Below are 27,292 nucleotides of genomic sequence, written 5' to 3'. Positions count from 1 at the left end.
ATCTGTCAAATCCTCTCTCCACACTCACTGGCTCATTGTTCAAGCTCTTTTCTCTTCTGAATCTCCGGAATGAGTCCTTAATTGATTGTCATTCCTCCAAATATCTCCCTACCCAATATTAGGTCTAAATTGCTAATACACAGATCTTTCAAAAACATAAATTTGATTCCTTTAACTCCTCCTCTTATTTGCACATAAAACCCTTGGTGACCCAGCTCCTACCCAACTCTTCCACCCTTCTTATAATTTACATATCAGTCATAGATTTTATGAAGAAACTAGCCATGTGTCTGCTGGCTGACCACAGAAGCTCTTCCTCAAGTAGCCCAGCAACAAGCTTTCTCAGGTCAGTGGGGTGGGGTGGTAATCTTGAGTGCAGCTGAGAGTTATCCAAATGGTGGACAATCCCTTCCCCTCCCCACCTTCTCTCTAACTATGCAAGTGGTAGAAGACCCAGGTCTCTCTTCTAGGGCACAACTCCATGATGCTTAGGGGCCTGTGTAAATGTACCCATGGTTCAAATAAACGACAACTTTCTATGAGGATACTGACACCTAAAAAAATATTGAAGAAATTATTGATGAGCTTAAGGCTGGTAAAATTCTAACACCTGAGCCAAAGAATGGATGCTTCTCTTGTGAGCCAGCTAGGGGTCTCACCTCTTTGACTGGTCCACCCAAAAGACCTGGATTTGGTGTGCAAGTAGACCTTACATTTATATTCAATTATAAATATGTCAGTGGAAAAATAAAATATGAATTTCCTATCTAAAAAAAAAATGGCTTCTAGAAAGAATGTGATGTGGCAGCTGGTGAATAATGGAAGAAGGGGCTAGGCATTATTTTACACCAATGAATTGCTTTCTTATTTTTCACTTGGAAAATGTCCTTATTTGCTTTACTAGTAGATGATAAATTTCTAAGATGACTTCATAACAAATTGTGGTATAGCTACAACAAAAGGAAATTTGGAACAAAATGTTCATTATTTATTGGCAATTTTTAGAATGTTTGAAATAAAATGGGTAGTGAGGATCATTTGTTCCAATATTCTCATTTCACGGATGAGGAGAATGGAAGCTCCAAGGAGAGATGTAACTTGCTCAAGATCACAGAATTGATGAGAACTTGTCCTGTGGGTGAGTCACTATTCCAGCTTCAAGACTAGGGAAGGCTTTCCAAAGGTGATGACAGCCCAAAGAAAGCCCCCACTCCTGGTAACACCCCTGTGCTGCTCATGGCTCCATCACTCTGCACTGACTACTGTATCCAGTTAGATTTCTCTTTAGGTGCGCATAGTTCAGCTTTAATAAACAAGAAGCTTATTAACAACACATGTACAGTATTGAACATAGTGAACATTGTGGGCTCTCAAACACATTTCCTTCTCTTGACTGTTTTGTATTATTTCTATTTTTTGTGTCCCCCATCTGATTAATTTTATAATTCGCTTTCTGTTTTAAAAATGAAGTCAGGCTAAATTAAATGGACACAAATAGAAATCTATGCTATACTCACTGACCCTACCATAACGAGAACTTTAATATAGGGCTGGTTTCTTGATAGATTTGTGTAAGCTTTGTTTCCTAGAGTACCTCATAAATGTTCCAAGACATGTGGGAAAGTTGTATCCCATCTGATGTATTCTTATCACCACCAGAGATGTGAAGTTGAATCAATGTCTTGTTTTATTAAATTTGAGGATTGAAGAGCCAGCAATGCCTATGCTTTCCATTAAAACAGTTCCACAAATAAATATCCAAGAGGTTTTTTCAACAATGTCACATTTCTGATCATGGACTGGCAGGCAGCACAGTGGCATTGGGTGAGAATAAATTTGAGGCAGAATGTAGTGATGTACTGGTTAGCTCTAGGGAAACAATCATAAGCTCATTGACTGATCAAAAACACAACCCACCACCATAATTCCCCACCATAGGTAATGTGCAATTCACAAAATAGGCTGACTGGTAAGGTACAAACACATGAAGAAAACCAGCACATCTGATGACCCACGGAAAATGGTGTCAGTGCCCGGACGTCTGTTTGAAGCAGAACCGATGGTGCTTGAGTGAACACATCACTATTAACTGATATCCATTCTCAATGCAGAGACTGCAAGTGAGAGAAAGAAGGAAAACTTGGGGAGGGGACCATTGTGAGTTTGAATCTAGAATCTATTGCTCAGTAGCTGTGGAATCTGTGGCAGGTTAACAAAATTATACTAGCCACAGTCTGCTCGTGTACATAAAAACAATGGCTAATATCTACTGAGTGCCCTCTGTGCCAGCACTCACCTGCTTTATACGTATTAACCCATTTAATTTGTAACATATGAAAAAGGCTGTAATGATCTCCGCTGCACTGAGCAGTAGCATGCTTAAACACTCGTCTAAGAAAACACTCAGTGGCGAGGCTGGGGGCAGGGGGCAGGGGGAGTGAATGAGTAGTAAACATCAATAAGTTAAAAATAGGCAGCAGGATCCGGAATAACAAGCAGGACCCCAGTTTTGTAGATGGCGCATGAACCCAGGAGCCATGCTTACTGCAATACAACACCGGTGACTGGGAGATGTGGAAAATGTGCCCCGAATCCTGAGCAGCTGCTATTTGGTGAAACAGAAGAAATGCCAGGACACGTGTGGCAGAGCTGACTGACTGTGCAGCACACTGCGTGTACGACGCACAGATCATGGAAACAAAACGTAGACACCAACGGGCGGAAAGTCAAGTGAGTGTTCAGACAAAATACCGTCTGTCTGAGTGTGCAGAAATGGAGCGGCCACGAGCAGGATAACGGGAAGTCCCCTGGAGAGAGAGAGGGGAAGATGTGGAATAAACACGGGCAAAGGGAAAGGTTTAAGGGAACATGCAAAGCGTGGTGTTGGAAATGAGAATGGTGTGTTTGGGAAACTGTGGGGAGTCCTGTCTGACTGAAGCAGAAGTTGCGGGGACACCAGAAATAGCTCAGAAACATCTCTCAAATAGTCTTCTCTGGGCGGCCCATTTACCCCATTCCACAAGGAGACTTCTTACAAAACGCTCCAGTGTAACCTGGCCTTGCTCTGGCCAAACAGGACATTTGCGCGAAAACAGCAAAAAAAAAAAAGAACAAAAACATTTCAAAGCGCTCCTGCATAGATGACTGTCTTGGTCAATCACTTTTCAGTGGCTTCCTGCAGTCACCATTCACTGACAGTCTAAAACCATATCATGTATGTTTGCAGGGCAAATGGTTTGTTTTACCTAAATTTTAAGTCCTTTTTATTTATTATTTTATCCTCACCCAAGGACATTTTTACATTCATCTTCAGATAGAGTGGGAGGGAGAGAAGGAGGAAGAGAGAAAGAGAAACATCTATGTGAGAGAGACACATCGACTGGCTGCCACCCACATGACCCCAACCAGGGCCGGGGACAAAATGCAACCGAGGTACATGCCCTTAGCGGGAACTGAACCCGGGTCTCTCTGGTCTGCGGGCCGACGCTCCAACCACTGAGCCAAACCGGCCAGGGCTTCGGTCCTTTAATATACCTCCAAAGACATACATTTACATTTTGGAAAATAAAGCTGGAACACTGAAGGGAGAACAAAACCTTCAAATAAGTGGAAAATAACTGGCCAGGAAAACATGTTTTCCCTGTGTTTCTGTTTTAAAGAAGTAAATTAGTCAGCGAGCCTGTTGCGTGTTCAACTTCATTAATTAAAGATTAATAATTATTTTCTTATTATATCAATTACATTCATATTTTTGATAGAAATAGAAAAATAATGGAAGTTAATAGTAAAGGGTATTAATAAAAATAAAATTTAATTAAAAATAAAGAGACTTAGTTTGAAGGAGCGTCCAAGTGCTCATCCACCCAAAGCAGTGTTCTCGAGGGCCGAGTGGGAGGTCTCATCTGGAGAGAAAGGTGAAGAGATGGAACCGAGAGCGGGCCAAGTCCTTGGACATCATCTCAGGCACTCAGATTTGATCCCACGTCCCAGGAAAAGACCCTCCAAGGTGCCTTATCACCCGCGGAACCGCCAGCCGGTGCTGCCGCAGGCAGGGGGGTGGCCAGGGTGCACTGGACGCGGTGCAGGCTGGCGAAGCAATTAGGCCTGAGGCGGTGACCTCCCAGCCAAAAGGCCTTTATCTTTAATACAGATAATCTGACCCATTTGAAAAAAAATGAACACTGCTTTGTGCCTGACCAGACACAAGAGAATTTCGAGAAGACTCGTGCTAAGCCCGAAGGAGCAGGTGAGCAGGGCGCCCTCACAGAACAAGGGGTCTGAAGCGGCTGTGGGAGGGCGGAAGCCTGTGCTCCTGGGGAAGGGTCAGGCTCCCCAGGGCCTGCTGCAGTGAGCTCGCTGTGCTGGGGAAGGGTCAGGCTCCCCAGGGCCTGCTGCAGTGAGCTCGCTGTGCTGGGGAAGGGTCAGGCTCCCCAGGGCCTGCTGCAGTGAGCTCGCTGTGCTGGGGAAGGGTCAGGCTCCCCAGGGCCTGCTGCAGTGAGCTCGCTGTGCTGGGGAAGGGTCAGGCTCCCCAGGGCCTGCTGCAGTGAGCTCGCTGTGCTGGGGAAGGGTCAGGCTCCCCAGGGCCTGCTGCAGTGAGCTCGCTGTGCTGGGGAAGGGTCAGGCTCCCCAGGGCCTGCTGCAGTGAGCTCGCTGTGCTGGGGAAGGGTCAGGCTCCCCAGGGCCTGCTGCAGTGAGCTCGCTGTGCTGGGGAAGGGTCAGGCTCCCCAGGGCCTGCTGCAGTGAGCTCGCTGTGCTGGGGAAGGGTCAGGCTCCCCAGGGCCTGCTGCAGTGAGCTCGCTGTGCAAAGGCTGCGCAGAGGGTGCCCTCGGCACACGCCAGCACGAGCGGCCTCTTCAAGGCATGCAGGGAAGACACGGCACCGAACGCCCATTATTGTCACCCCCCTCGGGTCATCCACACACGGATCCCAACCCCAACTTCTGTCCCATCCTGACTGTAAAACACATGAAAAGATACGGAATTTCAAAGGCAAGCTCTAGTAGAAGACTTTTCCTCTTTACATCCACATATTTCTTCAGAACGGAAATAAAGTATCCCACATATCACCAATCGTTTTTCTTTGCTGAGCAACAGATTTATTATTCATTTACTAAAAAAACATGTTCAGCACAAAGATATGTTATGTAGAAAGATAAAGCATAACACTTTTCAGATTTTCACTGATTTTTGAAAACAACATTTCTCAGCTGGTAGAACTACATAAACACAGACATGAAAAACACCAACATCACATTTTTAAAAAATTGGCAAGCACACGTGGCTTTAATAAAAATAAAATTAAACTGGTAGCTTTGGAAACAGCATTCTGTGAAATGTGTACATGTTTCCTCGGGAAAAATTTACATGTTTGCTCCAAATCACATTTATCTATAGGAGTAATACAAATTCAACAAATATTTAAACTCAGTTTGTTAAGATGATAACAATAACCATAGGCACCAGGTCAGGAAAGAAATGAGCTCTTAAGATAGACAGGCATTCTTCCTTACAATCTTTTGATTAAAAGTTAATTCTTGGTACACTCCAAGCAACCTTATTGATTGGATTAACAGAAGCTAAAGTTAGAAGTGATGACATTTCCTGTTACCTTAGGTTGCTATCACTATCATTATCTTAAAATTTTTGAGTCCAGCTTTTCATTATATGTAAATAAAATTCATTTCTTTCCACCTATGTAATAACCATTTAAAAGGTAGTAACTTGAGTAGAAGAGTAAGTAAAATAGTAAGAAAGGGACTAATATGTGGAGGAAGAGATACATTAAATTAATAAAATAATTTAACCCAGCTAGCATTCATTATTGCTCAAATGCCATTTGACCAGAGGTTTACAAAGACAGAGGAAGACACAAGGGCCAAAGTTCATGAACTTAAAATCTACGCAGGGAGACAGTAAGTTCTATGTATGTAATTCGAATCACAAAAGAAGAACATTTCCAGTAGTGCAGTTGTATCCAAGTGTATGCCAAAATGCTCAGAAAATCTGGTCATCAAAACAGGCTCTAAGGAGAAAATGTATACATGATTATTTATGCTCTAAAGGACGTGTAAGATTCGGCACAGAAACCCCAGGCTGCAGAATAGTAAAAGGTAACTTCAGCAGAAATTGGCAGGCTGTTTGCAGCCGGGAAGAACTCAGCAGATCTACAGCAGAGACGCTATAGGAAAGGTGGGCGAGTTAGCAGAGGGCCTTGAATACAAGGCTGAGGCATCAGAATCTGATTCTAGATCTAATAAGAAGCCACTGTAGTTTTTTAAAGAGGAAATTAGCTTAAAAAATATTCAGACATTGTATCTCCATTATGTTCAAACTATCTCTTGGGTTTAATAAAAATTTGACGGAACTCATGTTTACATGCACAGGGTCGACCTGGCTTTCACTCAGGAGGCATTGTGATTGACAAGATATGGTTTATATGTTTATATGATGAAAAACTATATTTAAAAAACCTACCTAATAATCTAAAAATCTCACTTCTTAATAAACTAACATAAAGGCATTTATAGTTGACTATACGGAAAATGATTAAAAAGATCGTTCCCCAAAATTTATTCCCAAATGATTGAATAAATAAAAGCACGTAGAGTTATAGACTAAATTGTGTCCCCTCCAAATTCATATTTTGCAGCTCTAACCCCCTATGTGATAGCTGTTGGAGACGGGGCCTTTGGGTGGTAATTAATTTTAGATGAAGTCACAAGGGTGGGGCCCTCGTGACGGCATCAGTGCCCTTTCAAGAGAGTTTCCTCTCTCTGCCACGTGAGGACACAGTGAGAAGGTGGCCATGTGTAAGACAGGAAGAGAGCCTTCCATGGAACTGAATTAACCAGCGTCTTGATGCTGGACCTTCCAGCCTCATGAGTTATGAGAAGGAGATTCCTGTTGTTTAGGCCATACAGTCTATGATTGTGTGTTATGCTAGCTTGAGCTGACTAATACAGTGTCATTATAAACCATCTCAGATACGTACTTCACTGGTCCTCTTCTCCACGTCTTTCCCTAAATTTTTCTTGGCTTTTCCTTACATGGATGACAGGCCAGGGAAGCAGGAATTCATGTTTATTAAATTTTAGTTAGCATCTGTAAGATGCTCTACATAGGTTACCTAATTTAAGCCTGGTAAGAATATGTGACACCATGGTCTATGGGAAGTATTTCAAGAACATTTTATTGAAAAAAAAAAAGTGATAGAAAATGTACATATTTTATAACCCACAATTAGGAGTCTTCTAAATAGTTACATATATAACTAATTTATATCTGGTAACCACAGTGGACAATGAAAATAAAACACTCCTTGATTACTTTTCTTAAGGATAATCAATAATTTATTTCTCTTTCATTGTCACAATAACCACAGTTCTAGCTACATGACCAATGTCACTACATATCACAGAAAGATTGTCCACCAACACTTTACTGAGACAAAGACAACGGCCATTTATGTGTTAAATGTACAACGGGATGTTAAACAGAGGTGGTTTCTATGTATAAGACAAGATGTGGTACATGATTTATTAACAGGTTTGATTTAATACGTATTATGCCAAGAAGCAAGTATAGAAATGTTTTGGCATCGAGTTCTTATTAAAGTAGAAAATAAGTAAATTAGAGAAATAAATCCAGATCTTAACTTACAATAGATACATTAAAATAGGAAATTAATTGGCTCCTCAGAATTTTTGTTCAAGTTTCTTTTTTTTTTGTTTTCTTTCCTTTTGTTTTTATATATAAATGAATAATATGAATATATCACAAGTTAAAGAAAGTCCTCAGCCAAAAAGAAGGTACCAGTATATGAAAAACAAATGAAAAATTACCAGGTATTTTTGCTTACAAAAAATTTAAACTATAAAGAGTCAGAAAATATATATAAAAACGCCACATTGAACGAGGCAATCATACTCTACCCAAACTGGTAGCACCCTCTTAAAATCAGTTGCATCCCATTCATTCGGTCATACAGTGGTGACTGACAAAAAGGCATTATGAACTCGTGTGCCATCGGGAGACTTGGCTCCGTGGGTCATCAGTTCTTGGATTGTCATCCAGTTGTCCAAAATTTTCTTGTTTCTTTTCTTCATCATCTTTTTGTGACTCAGTTCAATGATGTTGATCTCCTTCTTGCCCTCACTGCCACTCTGAGGACTCTCCTTGAGACACTCTAACCTGCTCCGCATCATGAACTCTCGGCGCCGGCGCTGCTCTTTGGCCCGGACCAGGTGCTGCTTCCTCTCTTCTTTGCTCCAGTAGCGCCCCATTTTCATCTCGCTCATAGTGTCGTCATCTGTCGTCATGCCGCTCCGCTCCTCCTTGATCTTTAAGGCACGTTCCTTCAGAATTCGGTCTCGCACTGGTCTCTTTGTAATGTACCGGGTCCCATCGCTCCGAATTTTCACCTTCCATTCCATCTTGGGCTCCGAACACTTCTGGGACTCCTTGCACATGCTCACCAGGCTCAGCTGACTCTGAGCATATTCGACGGCAGATTTCTGTTGAATTAACTGCATGTAGCTTTGATAATGCCGGGCGTGTGCTGGTATGTTTGCATATCTGTATGAGGAGCTATGGTAAGGAGAGAGGTAAGGAATGTGTTCGCTGCCTGTCTTCTCTTGGTCAGAAAGCTTGTTGCTTTCTGAAATCTTCTCCTTGCCTTCAATGCCACAACCTTGTTCGGTGGTTTTGGCTTTGGTGGAGGTCGACTCTTTACTGCTGTGTCCAGAAGAGGACTGATTGGCTGCAATTGTGCTTCTCAGGTTTTTCTTATTGGTGAGGTTGATCATTCTTGGAAGGGAACTGTCAGGGGAACGGTCCACAGTGAGTGGGGTGCTTCTGCAGCTTTCAGCGGTGTTGTAGGCGCTAGAACTGTCCTTGTCTGACTTTTCTGGGTGTTCGATGATGTCATCTAGTTTTCCTCTTTGCATATCGATGCTGGTGTTATAATTTCGGAATCCTCCATCATGCAATGCCCAGATGTCTCCATACTGGTCTGTTACCTTCTGGAGCCTATGAGCTTGCATGATATTCTGGCACTCAAGTTCAATATTTCTTAGTTCTTCATTCAGCAACTGTAGCTCATGCTCCACTCCCTCTTGCTCTCCTTGGTTGCATTCTATTGTGCTGCTCGAGTAATACAAGTCATACTCTCCATGGTTTCGAATCTTGCATTTGAGCTCCAAGAGCTGCCGAAATCGTTCACACTCCTCATCTTGGTTGCCCGGGCAGTCTGAGTCAATGTATTCACCTGACACAAAGCTTTCGTTACACTGGAGTTCAACGCTCCCCAGGGTGTCCTGGCTCTGCCCCAGCTCCCTCTTGCTCTTCAAAGATGTGCTGTTGGGATCCTCAGCTGCATTCTCCTGCTCGGAGCTCTCATCGTTCCGCATGCTCTCATCCGTGCGCCCCACTCCACTGTCCTTCTCGTGGTTGTTGGATGAGGACGTGGCCGTGTCCGTTGTGCCTTCTTCTTCTTCCTGTTTTTTTGGCTAAGAAAATAATGTTGAGGGGACAAAGAAAACACCAATGGTTGAAACACTTGTGAAAACAATGCTTTTTGGCAAAAGTGCAGTTCCTAGAAAGCTGCTGTACTTTTAGTATCCACAGCAATTTTAGAAATAAAGGCAATTAGCTCAAGGCAGCTTTTTATGCAGTGAATGAAAGAAAGCAAAAGCTGAATGCGACTACGCACTCACTTGGGGATAAATAAAATAGGATACAGCCCTGGCCAGTTTGGCTCAGCGGTTAGAGCGTCAGCCTGCGGTCCGGAGAGACCCGGGTTCGGTTCCCGCTAAGGGCATGTACCTCGGTTGCAGTTTGTCCCCGGCCCTAATAGGATACAGTGAAATAAGTGATTCTTGTCTTAAGGCCTTCTCTTATTTGGGAAATCCTAGTGTGAAGGTATGTGAATGAGGGGACTTCATGAGTTTCTGAAGTGATAATATACAAGAGAATGAGTAAGACAGATGTCTATGGTTTTTAGCAATATGGAGGCCTGGAGTTCAGACATCCCATCACTTGTTATTATTTATTTTCTGAACTTTAAGTTCAGAGGAAATTTTACTGAACTAGTAACACATTGGTAATGATTAGTCAAACATCACAAAATTTCAGGAATAGGTTGTTAATGGAGCCTGGGACCTTCTATCTATAGATGAGGAATCTTAATTTCAGATGGATTTAACTTATTAGTGACAGAGAGACCTGGAGGGCTGGGCCATCTCCCTGGGTCAGAATTTCCTGTGTGTCCAGGGCGCCACATTCCTATGCCTTGGGCTTTGCCCTCAGTGCATCTCCAACTCCTGTGGCTCAGAACCAAAAATAATGCCTTCGGACTCATTCAGGGGTACTTAAAAAGATTCTGCTACTCTTAACCAGTGATTTTCCTCAAAAGTTTTATTTTACTGAGAGGAAAATAACAGTTTCCATGAAAGTCTGAGCCACACTGATTGCCAGACATAGGCATAATATCAAAGATATATTTTGACATATCTATATAAACTTCACTCCCTGGAAATTTTGGCTTTTGCACAGGATGATTAATTGTCACTACATCTCCTTATATCTAGTTCTTTCTTTGTAAATAGGGTAAAGTTACCTTTTCTTTCACCACTTCTCATATAGTAGACTACCTGGCAGTTTCTAGATACATTTTCCTTATGTCTAAGTTTTCTTCTCTAACAGGTGTAATCATATAGTTAAGCCTGTTAGTGTTAAAGAAGGACAGAATGGGTGATAAAAGGTATTCTAGAACAGGCCTGAAAGGATCTCTCCAGATAATTCTTTTCTTCCATGTAAGTAATGACAGAACGAAATGCAACAAATGGACAGAGGAAAACATGGCCATGTATCATGCTCCTCTAGAATTCTCAGTCTTCCCCTAACATACTTTTCCTCATTTGGTAAAAACGTACTGAGATTGATTTTAAATGTCCTATTGACAAAAAATAATGTTATAAATTAGAAGTTGTAACTAACAATGGAAAGCTTGTTAAATTCCTACGTCCCTCCCTATCAGCTTCTAATAATATTCAATGTGGTGACATCTGCCTACTGTGCCCTGAAGGCAGAGGGCATTACTGATATTGCACATTTGAGTCTCTATAGCACATTATCTACATTATATTTCTCTATAATTATTAATAAGCTGATCAAACACAAGAAGGCTAGTATTTTTTATTTGACATGCAGTGTGAGTGATACAGACAAACTATGTGATAGGAGATGTCACACAATGTGTCAAGAGTTGCCACAGGACCAAGGAGTGTCCGCAAAGTAAAACCTTCACATGGTTATGTATTCTAGTTTTTAAATATGGATATGCATTTTTAATTGAAGTTCTCTTTCTTTGTCACTGGTTCATGAACAAACATGAAAATAAAGAGTTTTTTATTCTCAGACCTAGAATTCCTAGTTTCTAAGGGACTGCTACTCCATCATTTATCATTTCCCTACAGAATGATTATAGTGACAGGCAATGTTTCTACAAAGACATTCCTAATGTAGTATTATTGTTTATAAGGGCAAAGGACTCTTAAGGGTTTCTGCACTTCTCATCATATTTCAGTCTCATGGTGAAGAAAAATTCCCACACAATAAAAATCTAACCTCGGGGAGATCTAGCGTTACCTCAAAAGACCCAGCATTTGTATTATGTCTGATGAGTAGGCAGCATTTGACACCGTGTCACTTCACCTGGACAGGGTCTCTCCCTTCTTTCTTTATTCCAACATCTCCTGTCAATTTTGCATCAGGCCACATTTTCTAAGAGAGAAAAGTCCTGGAGCAAGGTCTTTCTTGCTTGTAACCAGCAGCTGCCACCTGGAAATATCTTTATTTGTGGCCAGTGTTGAAGTCATATATAACAATTTCAATCTGCCCTCTACTGAAAAGCCATGGCCAACGAGCATCCATGATCAGTACAGAGTATATAGCATATATTCTCTATGGCCATATATATATATGGCTGTATGGACACTGTGGTTTGCAATCTCACGATTGAGTTAATATATAGACATGTGCACCTACACACAAATACATCTCTGTGATGGGATGTTAGCGTGTCAATATATTTTACCATTCAGCTTGGCAGAGTGATAGAATGTTTGTGTTTCATGTTCCTAAGCCTAATTGTCAGGATATTTTTTAAACTATCTTTCAGGATGTGTTAAGAATTAATGTTGAGAATAGGATGATAATTAAACAAATCAGTAAACTGACATCAGAAGTGTTAATAAAATTATATCAGGCAGATGAATGTCATAAATCTGACATAAACAAAATCTATGATACATTGATCTTGTTTATGTCGAGTAGGAAAACAACACAAATGAAAAGACTTGGTTTGCCACAAACCATGATGTGATCTTTTACTAGTTATGAATTAATTAAGGGCAGGAACTTAACTCATTTGTCTTTGTACTTTCAGGATCAAGTGTAGTGTTGGGAACACATTAGGAACTCGGAATTTTTTGTTGAATAAATATGTGACCCTAAGGCAAAATGATATCAATAATTTCAAGTAGAACTGCTCCTATTTTTAGCATAAAGGTGTAACCATGATACCAAAACCACAAATAAGATGGATGGCTTCCATCATGTCATCATCTTCCCTTAGATGCCTAAATATTCAAATACATACATTAATTTCCAAGTATAAAATGACTGTTTAGGGGGAGGGGTTACCCGAGGAGTTATAGTTTGTCTCCAACCGGCATACTAAGAGGCAACATGCATTTTTTACTATTAAATTTCTAAATTAGGTTGAACAGTATCTGGGTCAGCATTTGAATACTTCTGTACTCTGTCGACAGTGGTCCCTAAGCTTCCCTAACTAGAAATATTCTTCATAGACTAAAACTGCATTTATTCCCTCTGCTTCATTTGAGATTATCATTTGCTCTCAAAATGTACCATTAGTGAAATGTTTGATCAAACTCTTTGATTTTGTTTCTTTTTTTACTCCATTCATGGTTATACATTACAAAAGAGAACTGGCAACATTTCCAGCGATGCGGTTCAGACTGCGGCCCTACCTGCTCCACCTCACTGGCGGTGTGCTGCGTTGCTTCATTATGCTGTCCTTCCAGCATCTCCAAGTTTAACTCCTCTAAGAATTCATTCCTTTCATCTTCTAGCCAGCCTTCATCCAGCTGCAAAAGAATACATTAGTGCATTCTATTAGGTTAGTGAGAACTCATGCTAAAATGGGGGGAACTTAAATGGCCATGCCTGACCGGTTCCTTTTATCATAAAGATTCTCTTTAGAATACCAGCCTCTGATAGTTCACCTCTCAGAAGGAAGAAAAGGTGTTAAAAAAAAAAATTGGACTCTTATGCCTTTTATCCTTTCCTGAAACAGAGCTGCAGGTTTTCCCTCCTAACCCAGTAGATCTCCCAGCATGGAACATTACCATCTTTCACAACGTCTGAAAAGCACACTGTCCAGTGCCCAGCTGCCATGTTCATTACCTCCCCCAGTTCCTGAGTTTAAAAACTGCAGTGGTGCTAATAGGGCCATGGGACGAGTGGGCTTTTTTCCATAACAACAACCCCTAATGTGACCAACAAGTGCCCTCCCCATACATGGACTCTACTCTCCTCCTGCTTTTTAGGTGAATGGCTTCCAAGTTAATAAATGGCAGCTTGCCACAAATACAGACATCATTTACTCTATCTGAAAAAAAAACAAACTAAGTTATTCTTCTCAACAATAACATCAAAACCAAAAAAGTGATGCCACGGCATGTTTGTTTTGATTCATCGCCAGGCCCAGTTGCAAGCGCTGTGTTTCAGGTGGTGAGTCTGCGGAGCGCGCAGGGCTCTGTTCGTGGGTGTGGGATGCGGGATTCCCGTCGGAGTGTCACACCAATTACACTGAGAGGATCCCTTTGGCTCCTCAGTGTAAAATGAAGTGCAAAACTGTGGTGACCTTGCTAATATGATGAGGGTTGACAGCCAGTACAGATAATTTTTCTCAAAGTGGATTTTGGAGCTGGATTACATAAATTAGCTGTCTGTGCTGATTAAATTAGCTGAACGATTGTCAGACCTCTGCTTCCCTCTGTGATTCAGAGAAACAGCAGCTTGCTAGTGAGCCAAAATTGACAGGAGGTTGAGGTGTTTTCACCATCAAACAAATGGGCAAAATAACCTTGTAAAGATACGCGAATCTAAAACTTAAAAATGAAACAAATCTAACAGAAGGACATGAAACTGCACCAGGAGAGACATTCTGGTGTATGTATCACAGTTATTAACAGGAAGGCAATCACAGGTTTCTTGAAAACTACCTCAAATTTTACAGGGGCCAAAAGCCTGGACATACTTATTCATCCTCATTTATCTTTTAAAAAAAAATATTTTTCCTTTATTGATTTTAGAGATAGAGGAAGGGAGAGGGAGAGAGAGATAGAAACATCGATGAGAGAGAACATCAACTGGCTGCCTCCTACATGCCCCCCACTGGGAATTTGGCCCACAACCCTGGCATTTGTCCTAACAGGGAATTGAACCAGTGACGTCTTGGTGCATGGGTCCATGCTCAACCACTGAGCCACATCGGCTGGATCATCCTCATTTATCTTAATGCAGCCTTAAGAACTTGATCAAGTTCCACCCCAGCAACTTTGATACGCAGATGAACTATGTAAATTAAGTGGACTAAAAATGTAGTCCAATTTATAATTGTCCAAGTTTTACATCCTTTAATCCCTTTTAAATTTCATGAAGCTGCAAATGCCAGATCCCAAAAGAAATTACTTGAAGCTAGACATGTTCACCTTTGATAGGCACACCGAGGGATTCTTCTTAAATCAGGTTAAAGCAAAATATTTGCTGACACTAACACAATGAATGAGAGACCAAGTCTTCTGAGGTTTAAATGAAGGGGTGGGAAAGATAAGGAGACCACAGGGTCGACGTTATTGGTTCCTTATAACTCTCCTTGTTAACTGACCCCGCAGTCTTGAATTGCCTTCTGAGCCTGTGTATGTCTATTTGATTGGCTTTCCTCTGCGCTGGAGGTACACCAGCACAATAAGGAGACCGTCTTCCTGCTCACTTCCTTTCCCATCCCTTCCCTCCTACATGCGCATTCGAGGTAGTCTGCTCTAGTACTGTGGCAGAGACGACTTCCCCTTGAGCCTAGCTGCAGCTGAGGGAGCCCTCTCACTATGGTGCGGGGGATCTGTCTGCACCGTCACACACTGGCATTGCAGAGAAAAACAATCCGCACTCTCTCAAAAGTAGAGGCTACAAGTTCCTATGAGAACCCTCTCTGCCTTCATGTCCCAAGGGGAAGAGGAGAGAATAGCAATGTGGTTAATGGTCTGAGGAAGAAAATGGGCAGAAAACGAAAGTTGACAGGGAATGAAAGAAATGAGTTATTTAAAAATATTGCACAGTTGCACAATATTGCCCCCAGCAAGTCTGTAGATCATTTCCAAGAAAGTAGAGATTCTTTGAAACATTAAAAAAAAAATGGCTAGAAAAAGCACTCAAAAAACTTCCACATTCTCCCTGAATCAAATACACATGCAAAAAATGTAATAATGAGATACATTAAAATTGATAAAAAATATAGTTAAGTTTTTTTTTTTTTAATGCCACTTTATGTACTGTTTAAATTACATTTTTAAAGTGTGGAATTAAAATGCATTTTTTTTCTTTCTTTTCCTAGAATCTAACTTTCTAAAGGTCATTAGCTCCATTCCAGTGTGGTGAAGGGTAAGGGGCCAGGATCGTGGGACTAATGTAGGTGCTGATTTTGACAGAGAGAACAGCATCCTACAGACTCAGATGACCATCTTTTATCAACTGTGGAAAGGAAGCCTTGTTTGAAAACTCAACCTCCAACAATGATTCTATTGGGTCAGGAGTGTAGCCCGATATTTGAAAATGCCACTGGTTCTCTCTAGCATATGTATTCCATCTAAGATGAACAAGATCTGGTCTTATGTCATTAATTTCTATTCTTTCACAGCCCATTATAACTATGTGGGAAGGAAATGCTTTAATTCTAAATTAATGAGGTTTTCCAGCAGTTACCTGGAAAGGGCAGGAAAACCACATTAACATCAAAATATCTTTTCTAGAACAGGGATGGCTACGGAGTTCTCTTTAATTTACCATGGATTTCACTAATCTGTATTTAGCATCATTATTCTGTCTTTTTTAAGAAAATGGCATCAGTAAGATTAACTGGTTCATGACATTTCCAGGTACTTAGTGCAATTTCATATGTATTTTAAAAATTCACTCTCAAATAGGCAGTCCAGACAGCGGTGTAGGCTTCCCTTTCCCACTCCTAAGACCTCAGGTGTGTAACTTCTACTCTGCCCTGGGCTATGGAAGGCTTTATGGGAACCATTTAGAACGGTCAAGGGCATAAAGGAAATATATGCGGAAAGGGTGATCTTTTATAACCACTATATTCAAGTCAGGATTCGGTCTGACACTGAAATATACTTACTCAATGTAATTTATAGATAGTATGTAGTTACTGAGTCTGAAAAATATCCGATCAATAACCTCGGAGACAAATGGTGATATAACCAACTTCACTCAAACCACTGACAGATGGATAGAACGGTGACAATGTAATGTCCTTTCTGCTTTGTGGTGGGGTATAAAAAGGATATAAAAGGAAGTACTAACAGTACTTTTCTTCCACCACTACCTCTCCTTTACTTTTGTGCTATCTCCCTCTGTAAATACACACACACACACACACACACACACACCTCCTTTAGAAGCCATCAGTTTGTTTGGGGCTGGACAGATGTTTTTGTCACACTAAAGTTGGAAAAAATTTACTTACTACGCATGGAACCACACCATGCTATGTAAGGTACTTTATTTTATACAGTTATTCTAAAAAGATTTAAGTTGATAGCTAAATATGCTAATGTTTCCCTCATTAGAGATTCTTTCAAGACACCTTAAAATTCCAATGAAATATTTTTAGATGAAAACCTAAAGGATCCACACAGAATTAAAAAATTGCAGAGTTGACCATTTTTCAGTTATCAATCATTTAAGTAACTGGTGAATGAAAGGGGAAAGTAGTGATTCAGTTTTGTGTGTTTTCCTTTTTTTTATATGAAGATGTTTAGCTGCCATTCTGTGGAGCAATATAAGGGAGTCTTTTTACATCATTACTTTGATCAGGTTGGTAAGTCAGAAAAGATGACTCAACTATATTTTGTGCACTTGGTTTTATAGATTTCCGTGGTACCAATTTGATATAGAATAGCAGATAAGGGTACACAATTCAGTGTGGAGACCTGATCTCTGCTCCCACCTGCATCTCGGGTCTTGCCACCAGCAGCACGATCCTCTTGCACTCGTCGCGAGAGAGCAACGCCACGGCTTCCTCTCGGTTCTGGACATCTTCCCCATTTATCTGGGAAACAAATGGAAGTGGCACATTAGTTTCCATTTCCACAATGCTGCACACAATAAATGGCAAATATCAGCTCATTTATGGTAAATGTATGGACAATGAAGCTCACACGATGGGCTCATCTTCAGCCCCTCAGTGGTAAGTGCCTTCACTCAATTACGCGCTTACTGTAAGAGCCATATCGATCCCTGAAGGATGGCGGACATCAGAGGAAGCAGTTATGTTCATAAATGTCCAACCTGCGCCCTGGCAACATACATCTAGCAACACAATTAACCAGCCCCTGACAGGTGACGTTCATCTTTCTCCGCTCAGAGTAATGGAAGTGTCACTCTGAGATAATAGTGCTGGGGGAAGCAGGGTGGCAATACCACAGCTGAAATCCGTCATCCTGCATGCTTGCTGGGAGCCAATTAGAGAGCTGCGGGATTATCTCTCACCAGGCAACACTCCCAGGCCACTGCTGATTGCATTTTCATTTAATCATCTCCTATCTCTGTGTGGGTCTGACTCAGTTGTCCCAAATCGCTTTCAGAATGTCACTCAGTGCTTAACGAATCAAAAGAAGGAATACTTTATCAGTAACATCCTCATCAATACCCCGTTCCTTTCTAAGGTATGTCCTTATCCTGAAACAATAAAACTAATGCAATATCTTAAGGCTCATCTCTTCAGTGTCCTTAAAATATATGCTTTTAAAAATTAGCACAGAGTAAAATTAGCTTTTCGTAAGGCTGCTGAGTGAAAGAAACCATGCTTGAGTAAACTTTTGACTAAAAAGAAGACTCCTGTGGCATTTTAAATATATCCTTTTCCCTCTTTTTCTAAATTCTATAGACAGAGCAATTAAGATTTCTAAAGTTTGTATTTTAAACTACATTTTCATATTTCAATGTATTTAGCTCTTAGTCAACCCAACTTTTTTCCTTTAGATATTTTACATTTATTTTATTTTATTGATTGTTCAAATCCATAAAGACAATGAGATTTTTCATCCATAACATATAATCAAAATATATGAAAATAGATTTCAATTGAAGAGGTCGAGTAATTCTATCTAAAATAAATATTAATTATGTCAATAAATTAAAATGAGGTTGCACTGACAAGTGTGTCAATAATTAATCTAACATCTTTCACTAAGGATTTCTGCTGAAAAGCATGAAGCAAACTACTGAGGCTTTCTCGTTGGTCTCTGGGATTCTGGCTGATATATGAGGACAGACATAATTATCAAAAACAAGCCCAGGAGATCTCAACTTTGAGCCACAGTAAATGATCCATATTCCTAGACTCTTATCATGTACACTTAACACAAATAAAGCAGACACAAATAGGAAAGGGGAGAAAAATCACACAACCACATATTGTATTTTCTTACTCTGATCAAATGAATATCCCTTAGTTTTTTCCTTGTCGACAGGAAATTCTGATTTTGTAAGTTTCAATGCATTTTCTTTCTTTCTTTCCTTTTTGCAATTCACAAATAAGATTTATCAAGTTAGAAAATAGAAGCTATGATTCCAAAATGGAGACTATTGACTGGGAAGCATATGCTGTTTTTTTTTTTTTTTTTGTAAATATATATTTCAAAAGGTATTTTCATACTGAATCCAAGGTCTTTTTTTTTTTTTTTCCAAATAAAGATACATTGGCGGTGATGGAATCCACTACACTGCTCCCACCCACAATTAGGAGTAGTTTGAAAATTTTTACTTTGAGCTTTGAGGATTTATGTCTGTTTCATAGTAATTCTTAGTAGTATAACTGCAATGCATCTACTTGTCTGTCAATCATGGATCTAATCACCTCCCCTCCACGATGGGTGCATCGGACCCTAAGGGGATTGAGTTAGATAATCTCACACAGTTTATCTTCATCTTTCCTGTTTAAAATAAAATTCTCACTACTTTTTCCTCCTGGTCTCCATTCGAGCATATGCAAACTGCTAAGTTCTTCATCTAACTTTCACTTGCCAGTAACCTAAATACTCTTCATGTATGTCAGTGAAACGTTCCTGTTATGTTCCCAAATTAAAGTGCAGATAATAATGCCTTTTTAAGAGGGTTGTTATAAGGATGAAATAAATCAATATATATAAAGGGTTTAGGTAAGTGCCTGGCACACTGTATTGTTGATGGTACTGTTGTTATTACTGTCATTATTTATATTTTAATCTTCAGCAAAATAAAAATTTTCTTTTAAATAAAGCAAATACATTAAAATTCATGCGTAACAATTAAATCCACAACAGTAAGCGTGGTTCTATTTTAAAAGGTATCTCATATGTACTTTTAACCCTTAGAGAGCTATCAAGAAGCAGTATGTTTGTTTCATTTTAAGTCTTTCACGGCTGGTATTCATCTCCTTCCTACATGAAGTCACAGTGACCTAGAGCTCCCGTCTCCAGTCAGTCCTTGTTTTGGGGGCGGACAGATCATATGTTTTAGAAACACTTTTACATTCAGAATCACACGTGGAATGAAATGAAGTTGTCACTGAACTCTGGCATTAAAGTATGATTTATTGGCTCTTTTTCAAAACATGGCCACTTCAGCCAACTGGTTGGTAGGTCCCACTGTCCTTAGGACTTCGGTTTGATACCCAGACTGATGCTGGGGCAAGCACGGCAGCCGTGAGTTTCAGCAAAGATGTTTCTCAAGGACTGAAAGGACCTGAGGATCGGAGTCAGCTAGAGCGTTCAGCCTTCGTGTGCTCCTGTTCCTGAATGCGGCCTGGAGTCAGCTAGAGCGTTCAGCCTTCCTGAGCTCCTGTTCCTGAATGCGGCCTGGGGTCAGCTAGAGCGTTCAGCCTTCGTGTGCTCCTGTTCCTGAATGCGGCCTGGAGTCAGCTAGAGCGTTCAGCCTTCCTGAGCTCCTGTTCCTGAATGCGGCCTGGGGTCAGCTAGAGCGTTCAGCCTTCCTGTGCTCCTGTTCCTGAATGCGGCCTGGAGTCAGCTAGAGCGTTCAGCCTTCCTGAGCTCCTGTTCCTGATGCGGCCTGGGGTCAGCTAGAGGGTTCAGCCTTCCTGAGCTCCTGTTCCTGAATGCGGCCTGGGGTCAGCTAGAGCGTTCAGCCTTCCTGAGCTCCTGTTCCTGAATGCGGCCTGGGGTCAGCTAGAGCGTTCAGCCTTCCTGAGCTCCTGTTCCTGATGCGGCCTGGAGTCAGCTAGAGCGTTCAGCCTTCCTGAGCTCCTGTTCCTGAATGCGGCCTGGGGTCAGCTAGAGCGTTCAGCCTTCCTGAGCTCCTGTTCCTGAATGCGGCCTGGGGTCAGCTAGAGCGTTCAGCCTTCCTGAGCTCCTGTTCCTGAATGCGGCCTGGGGTCAGCTAGAGCGTTCAGCCTTCCTGAGCTCCTGTTCCTGATGCGGCCTGGGGTCAGCTAGAGGGTTCAGCCTTCCTGAGCTCCTGTTCCTGAATGCGGCCTGGGGTCAGCTAGAGCGTTCAGCCTTCCTGAGCTCCAGTTCCTGAATGCGGCCTGGGGTCAGCTAGAGCGTTCAGCCTTCCTGAGCTCCTGTTCCTGAATGCGGCCTGGGGTCAGCTAGAGCGTTCAGCCTTCCTGAGCTCCAGTTCCTGAATGCGGCCTGGGGTCAGCTAGAGCGTTCAGCCTTCCTGAGCTCCTGTTCCTGAATGCGGCCTGGGGTCAGCTAGAGCGTTCAGCCTTCCTGAGCTCCTGTTCCTGAATGCGGCCTGGGGTCAGCTAGAGCGTTCAGCCTTCCTGAGCTCCTGTTCCTGAATGCGGCCTGGGGTCAGCTAGAGCGTTCAGCCTTCCTGTGCTCCTGTTCCTGATGCGGCCTGAGCGGGGCAGCCTGTGGGGAGTGGCTGGCTGTGCTGGCAGATGCCAGCAGGCGGGAAGGTGCGAGACCCAGGCTCGGGGGAGGAGACAGGTGTGCAGCGCGCCTCCACGATTCACTGGAAGACTTCCCTTTTACAGTGATACCTCGGTTCTCGAACATAATTCGTTCCAGGAGGACGGTCGAGAACCGAATTGTTCGAGAACCGAAGCAATGAAACCAATAGGAAAGCGTGACTCCACAAAGCGTGACTCTCTCCACAAAGCGTGACTCTCTCTGCACTCACACTGATGACGCGAGCAAGGCGCGCTGGGCCGAATGAACGCCATTCGGCTCAACTCGGCTCATCTCGGAAGTTCGAGTTCCAAATATTTGTTCGGATTCCGAGACAAAAGTTTCTCGAATCTCCTGGTCGAATACCGATTTGGTCGAAAACCGAGGCGTTCGAGAACCGAGGTATCACTGTACTTTTATTTTTGTTGTTGACCTTCACCCAAGGATATTTTCCCATTGATTTTTAGATAGAGTGGGCGGGAGGGAGGGAGGGAGAAAGAGAGAGAGAAATATTGATGTGAGAGAGACACATTGATCGGTTGCCTCCTACACGACTCCGACTGGGACCAGGATTGAACCCTGCAGTCCAGGTGCATGCCCTCGACTGGGAATCGAACCCATGACCCTTTGTCCATGGGCCAATGCTCCAGTTGCTGAGCCAAACTGGGCAGAGCAAGACTTGCCTTTTTAAAAAGAGAGGGAGCCCTGGCCGGTTTGGCTCAGCGGTTAGAGCGTCGGCCTGCGGTCCAGAGAGACCTGGGTTCGGTTCCCGCTAAGGGCGCGTACCTCGGTTGCAGTTTGTCCCCGGCCCTGGTTGGTCGTGCGGGTGGCAGCCACTCGATGTGTCCCTTTCATGTCGATGTTTCTCTCTCTCTCTGTTCCTCTCTCTCCCTCCCACTCTACCTGAACAAAGAATGGAAAAATGTCCTCGGTGAGGATTAAAAAAATAAATAAATAAAAAATAAAAATAAAAAGAGAGGGAGAGGGAACCAGAAGGCAGCGTGTAACTTCTGTTAGGAATGAGGAAAAACTTTGCTAGATATGTATCTGTCTCATTTTCTGTGGATGGCCACATGCAAATATTAGTTTCAGAGTGGATACTGTCTTGGCTGAGAAGACATTTGTGGCAATTACAAATATAAATCAGTCAAAATCCCACCCGAGGCCCAATCTCCTGTGGGTATCCGCACATAAGTATGCGCGTGTGTGCGCGCGTGCACGTGGGTGTGTGTATGTGAAAAATGCTAAAATCCTAGAACTGGTTTAATACAGCTTTTTTGCTTGACTGTACCAACTTGTAGTTTTCCCATTTTAGTATTTCAGAAGCAGCTGGGCAACTAAAATTGTGGCCCTCCAGCTCCCTATGGAATTTCTCATTGGGAAACACAAGAGTCTTAGGCAAAAGAGAAATGATTCATTTCAAATGTGTTTATATTTTGGGGCGGAGAGGAAGACGGTGAATGAAACACAGAAATGTAGAGATGGGGAAAACAGAAATAGGAGAAAACAGTTATCCAAATGGAAGAGAATAAGAAGAGTAGGAAGAAATGCGGAGGAGCACCTTGTGTGGAGGGAGAAGAAAGAGAGAGAGCTCCTTAGGAGTCTCATGTTGCACGGTTTGAGTTTTTGCCATTTTTTGTCAGTGAGTAGTCCTTAGAAATACACCTGACTATTTTGGCCAACATGAAATGAGGCGGCTGACACAGAATATTAAGTGCTTATTATCTCGACGAGAAAATGTAGCACTGTCTCCTTTGGAAATCTTATCATAGGTGGCATTTGATCCTCCCTCTCTGGCTCAGAAATGCCTTGTCTTTATCTGGTGCTTTGATTTGGTGAGAGGACTTCCCCATGTGAATTTCTGAGGACACATCTAATATTACAAATCTGTGGCAACGGCAGGGCAGATAGAACTGTCGAGCACTTGCGGAGAAAAAACACATATGTGATAGCTCGAATACGTTCTCATAAAGTCAGCTCGTGCTTTGCTTCCGCATGCTCCCTACCCTGTATCAATCTCACGTGAGTGTCTCCATGTGTCGTGTCACTGGGTGAGGTCATCTAACTGGTCCATGGTATATTTCATCTGGAAAAATTTAGCTACACAATGAGGGCAGGATCATAGAAGTACCCTACTTAGGTCCTCAGGAACAGAAAATTAAAATCACAATTGCACTAAAGAGATTCATTTAAACAAAAGCCAGGCAGGAAACTTGAAGGATAAGAAGTAAATCCTCCCTTTCTCCCATTCTCATCTCCCTGGGAAAAGAGTCATTAATTCTTCATTATAGGGTATCACATAATCTCCCCATCAGCCACAACGGAGCTATTTGTCTATGGGTACAATTTTGTCACAGTTTTCTTTAATATAATTTCACTATCACCCTTAAGACTCGTTGTTTCCTGTGTGTGCAGATAGAATTAAATTCAAGGCTTTTTAATGTGACATGTATTTATTCATTAAGTGTGACATATTTCCAGTGAATATAAAGTAATCAGACAGACAATAGCACTGTATCAATTCTGCTGCTGTTCCTTCAATCAATCAACTCCATTAAGAAATGCTACATTATTCAGCAAATATTTTACCCAAAAACATTTTCTGCCCTCAATATAGCCAAGAATAAAGAAGTGTCAAAACATACAGTATGCATATGTAGGAATATATGTATTTCTTTCTTTTTTTGTTTGTTTTTTATCCTCACCTGAGGACATTTTTCCATTTTTTGTTCAGAGTGGGAGGGAGAGAGAGGAAGAGAGAGAGAGACATTGACGTGAAAGGGACACATCGAGCGGCTGCCACCCGCATGACCCAACCAGGGCCGGGGACAAACTGCAACCGAGGTACGTGCCCTTAGCGGGAACCGAACCCGGGTCTCTCTGCACCGCAGGTCAATGCTCTAATCACTGAGCCAAACCGGCCAGGGCTAGTTCTATCCTACTTTAGCCAAAGAACTACAGGTGTTCTTTTAAAAGCTGTATTCAGGTGCCTCATCTATGGGAAAGTGATTAGCTAGAAACAAGGAAGGGAGCCGGGCAGGTGCAGAAGGTATGGGGTATGGCGTGTAGATGTGAGAAGAACAAGTGACAGCTGGAGACAGAAAGAGAAAAATGACAAAATATAGACTCTACAATATCAAAAAATGTGGCCAACTAGAGTCATGGTTTGGGGGCACTCAATCTCCAGACTGTAGTCACTGAGCATTTCACTCTATTATAGTATTGAGTAAATACCACTGGGCGCAACACGACCCTGAGCGTCAAAAGTTGTGCTTTTTAGTGTACTTAATTGGACATGTTAACAAAGTGAACATTTCATTTGAAATTATTTCCAAATGAAAAGACTAACACTATCTAGATGATACATTAAAATGGTACCCTTATTTCTTGCTGAGTCTTTACAAATAAAGCTTTGCTGCAGATTTTATTCATCTGTCTTATCACCACTGAATACCTTAATTTCGTTCATTTGTTAATTCACATGTGCATGAGAAAGACATTGGAAAAGTGGGGGTAAACAACAGTGAGTCTTGGTTTCCTGATCCATGTTCCTTCCCTTGGTACGTCCAATGCCAGACACAGTGCAGTTTGTTAACCATGGGCCACCACGTAGGGGGCGCACTGAAGTAGAAATGATATATTCTGGAAGTTTTCTGAAAACCAGTGGGACTGTGAATGATCACTTTTATTGTTGTTTTTTTTTTTTAATTGGAGCCTTTGTAAACAGTTCTTGTTGGAAAAGGAATTCTTTGGCATCTAGCAAGAGAAAGGAGGAGGATGAAGAAGTGATGGGATTCGGTGAGTGTTACCCTGAAGTCAGGAAAGAAGAAAAGCAGAAGGTGGGGCAGGACAACCCTCTGGTGTGTACCCCGTGGCTGGGGCACACCTCTATCAGGACCAAGTCAGTCATATTTGTAGTCATCTGTGTATGCAGTCGTCTTCCTAGTTACATATCTGGGGATCGCCCCAGATGCCAGGATGGCATCTTGTCTTATTAATTAATTAACTAAATCCTCACCCTAGGACATTTTTCCATTTTTTTGTTCAGATAGAGTGAGAAGGAGAGAGAGGGAGGGAGGGGGGGGGAGAGAGAGAGAGAGAGAAAGAGAGAGAGAAACATCAACATGAAAGGGACACATCAAGTGGCTGCCTCCCACAGGACCCAACCAGAGCCAGGGACAAACTGAAACCAAGGCATGTGCCCCTAGCGGGAACCGAACCTGGGTCTCTCTGGACCGCAGGCCGACACTCTAACCACTGAGCAAAACCGGCCAGCGCTATTTTTAAAAAAATCCTGGATATATTTCCATTTATCTTCAGATAGAGTGGGAGAAGAGAGGGAGAGGGAGAGGGAGCGGCAGAGGGAGAGGGAGAGAAACATTGATGTGAGAGAGACACATCAACTGGTTGCCTCCTGCACGACCCTGACCAGGGCTGGGGACCGAACCGCAACCGAGGTATGTGTCCTTGAAAACCCAAGGCTCTTTGGTCCTCAAACCGATACTCCAACTGCTGAGCCAAACCAGACAGGGCTGGCATCTTATTTTTTTTGAAGCCCTGTTTTAGGCAGAGTGTTGAATCCAAATGTATTGAATTCAAAGAAATATTTTTCAGGGGTCTATGTCCAGTAAGCAGAAATAGGCACTATAGATCTGTCTTAATGACTACAAGTTTCGCAGAATGTTTTAACAGTGTAACATCCTCAGTTTGTCTTTCGAGTCCTCCTTCCTGTTTTGTAGTTGGAGCTGCAGTGGAACTCAACTCTCAAAGGCCTGTGTTCTTATTTGGGGTTAATCTGAACACAGAAACTGAGCGGCTGTGAGTCTTTCTGTAGCCATTCTTCATGGAAAGGATTCAGGAGAGATGGCATGGGTCAAGGCAAGTTTAGGACAGAAACTTTGGCTTTCAAAGTTACTCCTGATTTGACCCTGAACTTTTCTAGTTCTGCAGCCGCCCTGTGACCTGCTTACCACCTCTGTCCTTCAGCGGACGTTTCATCGTGTCTATTTTTCACATTTCCATGTAGAGAAGAAAGCATACATATTTCCTCCACCTGTCACGAACAACTTACTAGTAAGTAGTTAAAATGTCTTTGGACTTCTGGACTTTCATATAGTAATGAAACATCAGGAATTATCACCTAATTTATTCTGGAAAAGGCAGCAATAACTGCTGCTGCTAGTAATAATAGCAATGAATGTTTATTACTTTCCATGCATTGTGCTAAGAACATCACATGCACAGTTGCATTTAACCTTTGCAACAATGTTTTATTATTATAATTTTTAGGGATGAGGAAACAGGCTTACAATGAGAGGTCAAATAATGTTCACAAGTACGTGGGGAGCGGGAAGTTGGAACTGTGTTATCTCAGTCCAGAGAGGATGTCCTAATCACTAATTATTAGCTAATAAGTCCTAAGAATGGCACCATTCTTACTGAATAAAGATTTAAATAATACCTTTTTATTTTGTAGATGTTACTATCCAGAGCAAAGACACATTCTTTTCTCTAATATTTTACAAGAAACAAATAAATTGAAAACTGTTGGACACATAGTAGAAACTAAAGGAAATAACCACACCACATACTTGCAAAATGCGGTCCCCTTCTCGGATCCGGCCGTCTTTGGCAGCGATGCTGTTCGGATCCACCTGCAATGGAGAGGACACGCATCTTCAGGTGAATCTGCAACATCCCCCACAAGAACTAGAAGTATGGTTTTAGAAAATATATCTGAAAACCTGGTTCACAATTTCCTATTGACTTAGAGAGTGTTTGTCAATTTTTTTCTGTCAAAATAACCACTGATTTTATAGGCACATAATATTCCATTGTGTACATGTACCACAGCTTTTTTATCCACTCATCTACTGATGGGCACTTGGGCTGTTTCCAGATCTTGACTATTATACATAGTGCTGCTATGAACACAGAGGAGCATATATTCTTTCTGATTGGTGTTTCAGTATTCTTAGGATATATTCCCAGAGGTGGGATTGCTGGATCAAAAGGCAGATCCATTT

At 42.0% G+C, this 27,292-nt stretch overlaps 1 protein-coding gene across 2 annotated transcripts in view; it reads right to left on the bottom strand.

Annotated features, from left to right (window-relative positions):
* Positions 1–7,462: 7,462 nt before the first annotated feature.
* The window catches only part of PDZRN4 (PDZ domain containing ring finger 4), a 342,630-nt gene continuing 322,800 nt past the window's right edge, over positions 7,463–27,292 (bottom strand). The window contains exons 5-8 of one of the 2 annotated variants that reach the window (XM_036252178.1): positions 26,858–26,920; positions 17,321–17,422; positions 13,053–13,169; positions 7,463–9,506 (exon numbers count right to left, since the gene is read on the bottom strand). In XM_036252178.1, coding sequence (XP_036108071.1) covers positions 7,980–9,506; positions 13,053–13,169; positions 17,321–17,422; positions 26,858–26,920 — 1,809 coding nt within the window. In that variant the 3' untranslated portion in view covers positions 7,463–7,979. The remainder of the gene's footprint in view (positions 9,507–13,052; positions 13,170–17,320; positions 17,423–26,857; positions 26,921–27,292) is intronic. The other variant, XM_036252177.1, reaches the window with a different exon arrangement.

The sequence above is a fragment of the Molossus molossus genome, unplaced genomic scaffold (assembly GCF_014108415.1).
Source record: "Molossus molossus isolate mMolMol1 unplaced genomic scaffold, mMolMol1.p scaffold_m16_p_10, whole genome shotgun sequence".
NCBI classification, from domain to species: domain Eukaryota; kingdom Metazoa; phylum Chordata; class Mammalia; order Chiroptera; family Molossidae; genus Molossus; species Molossus molossus.
The sequence above is the reverse complement of the archived record's forward strand: the minus strand, read 5'-3'. Positions and strand labels throughout refer to the sequence as shown.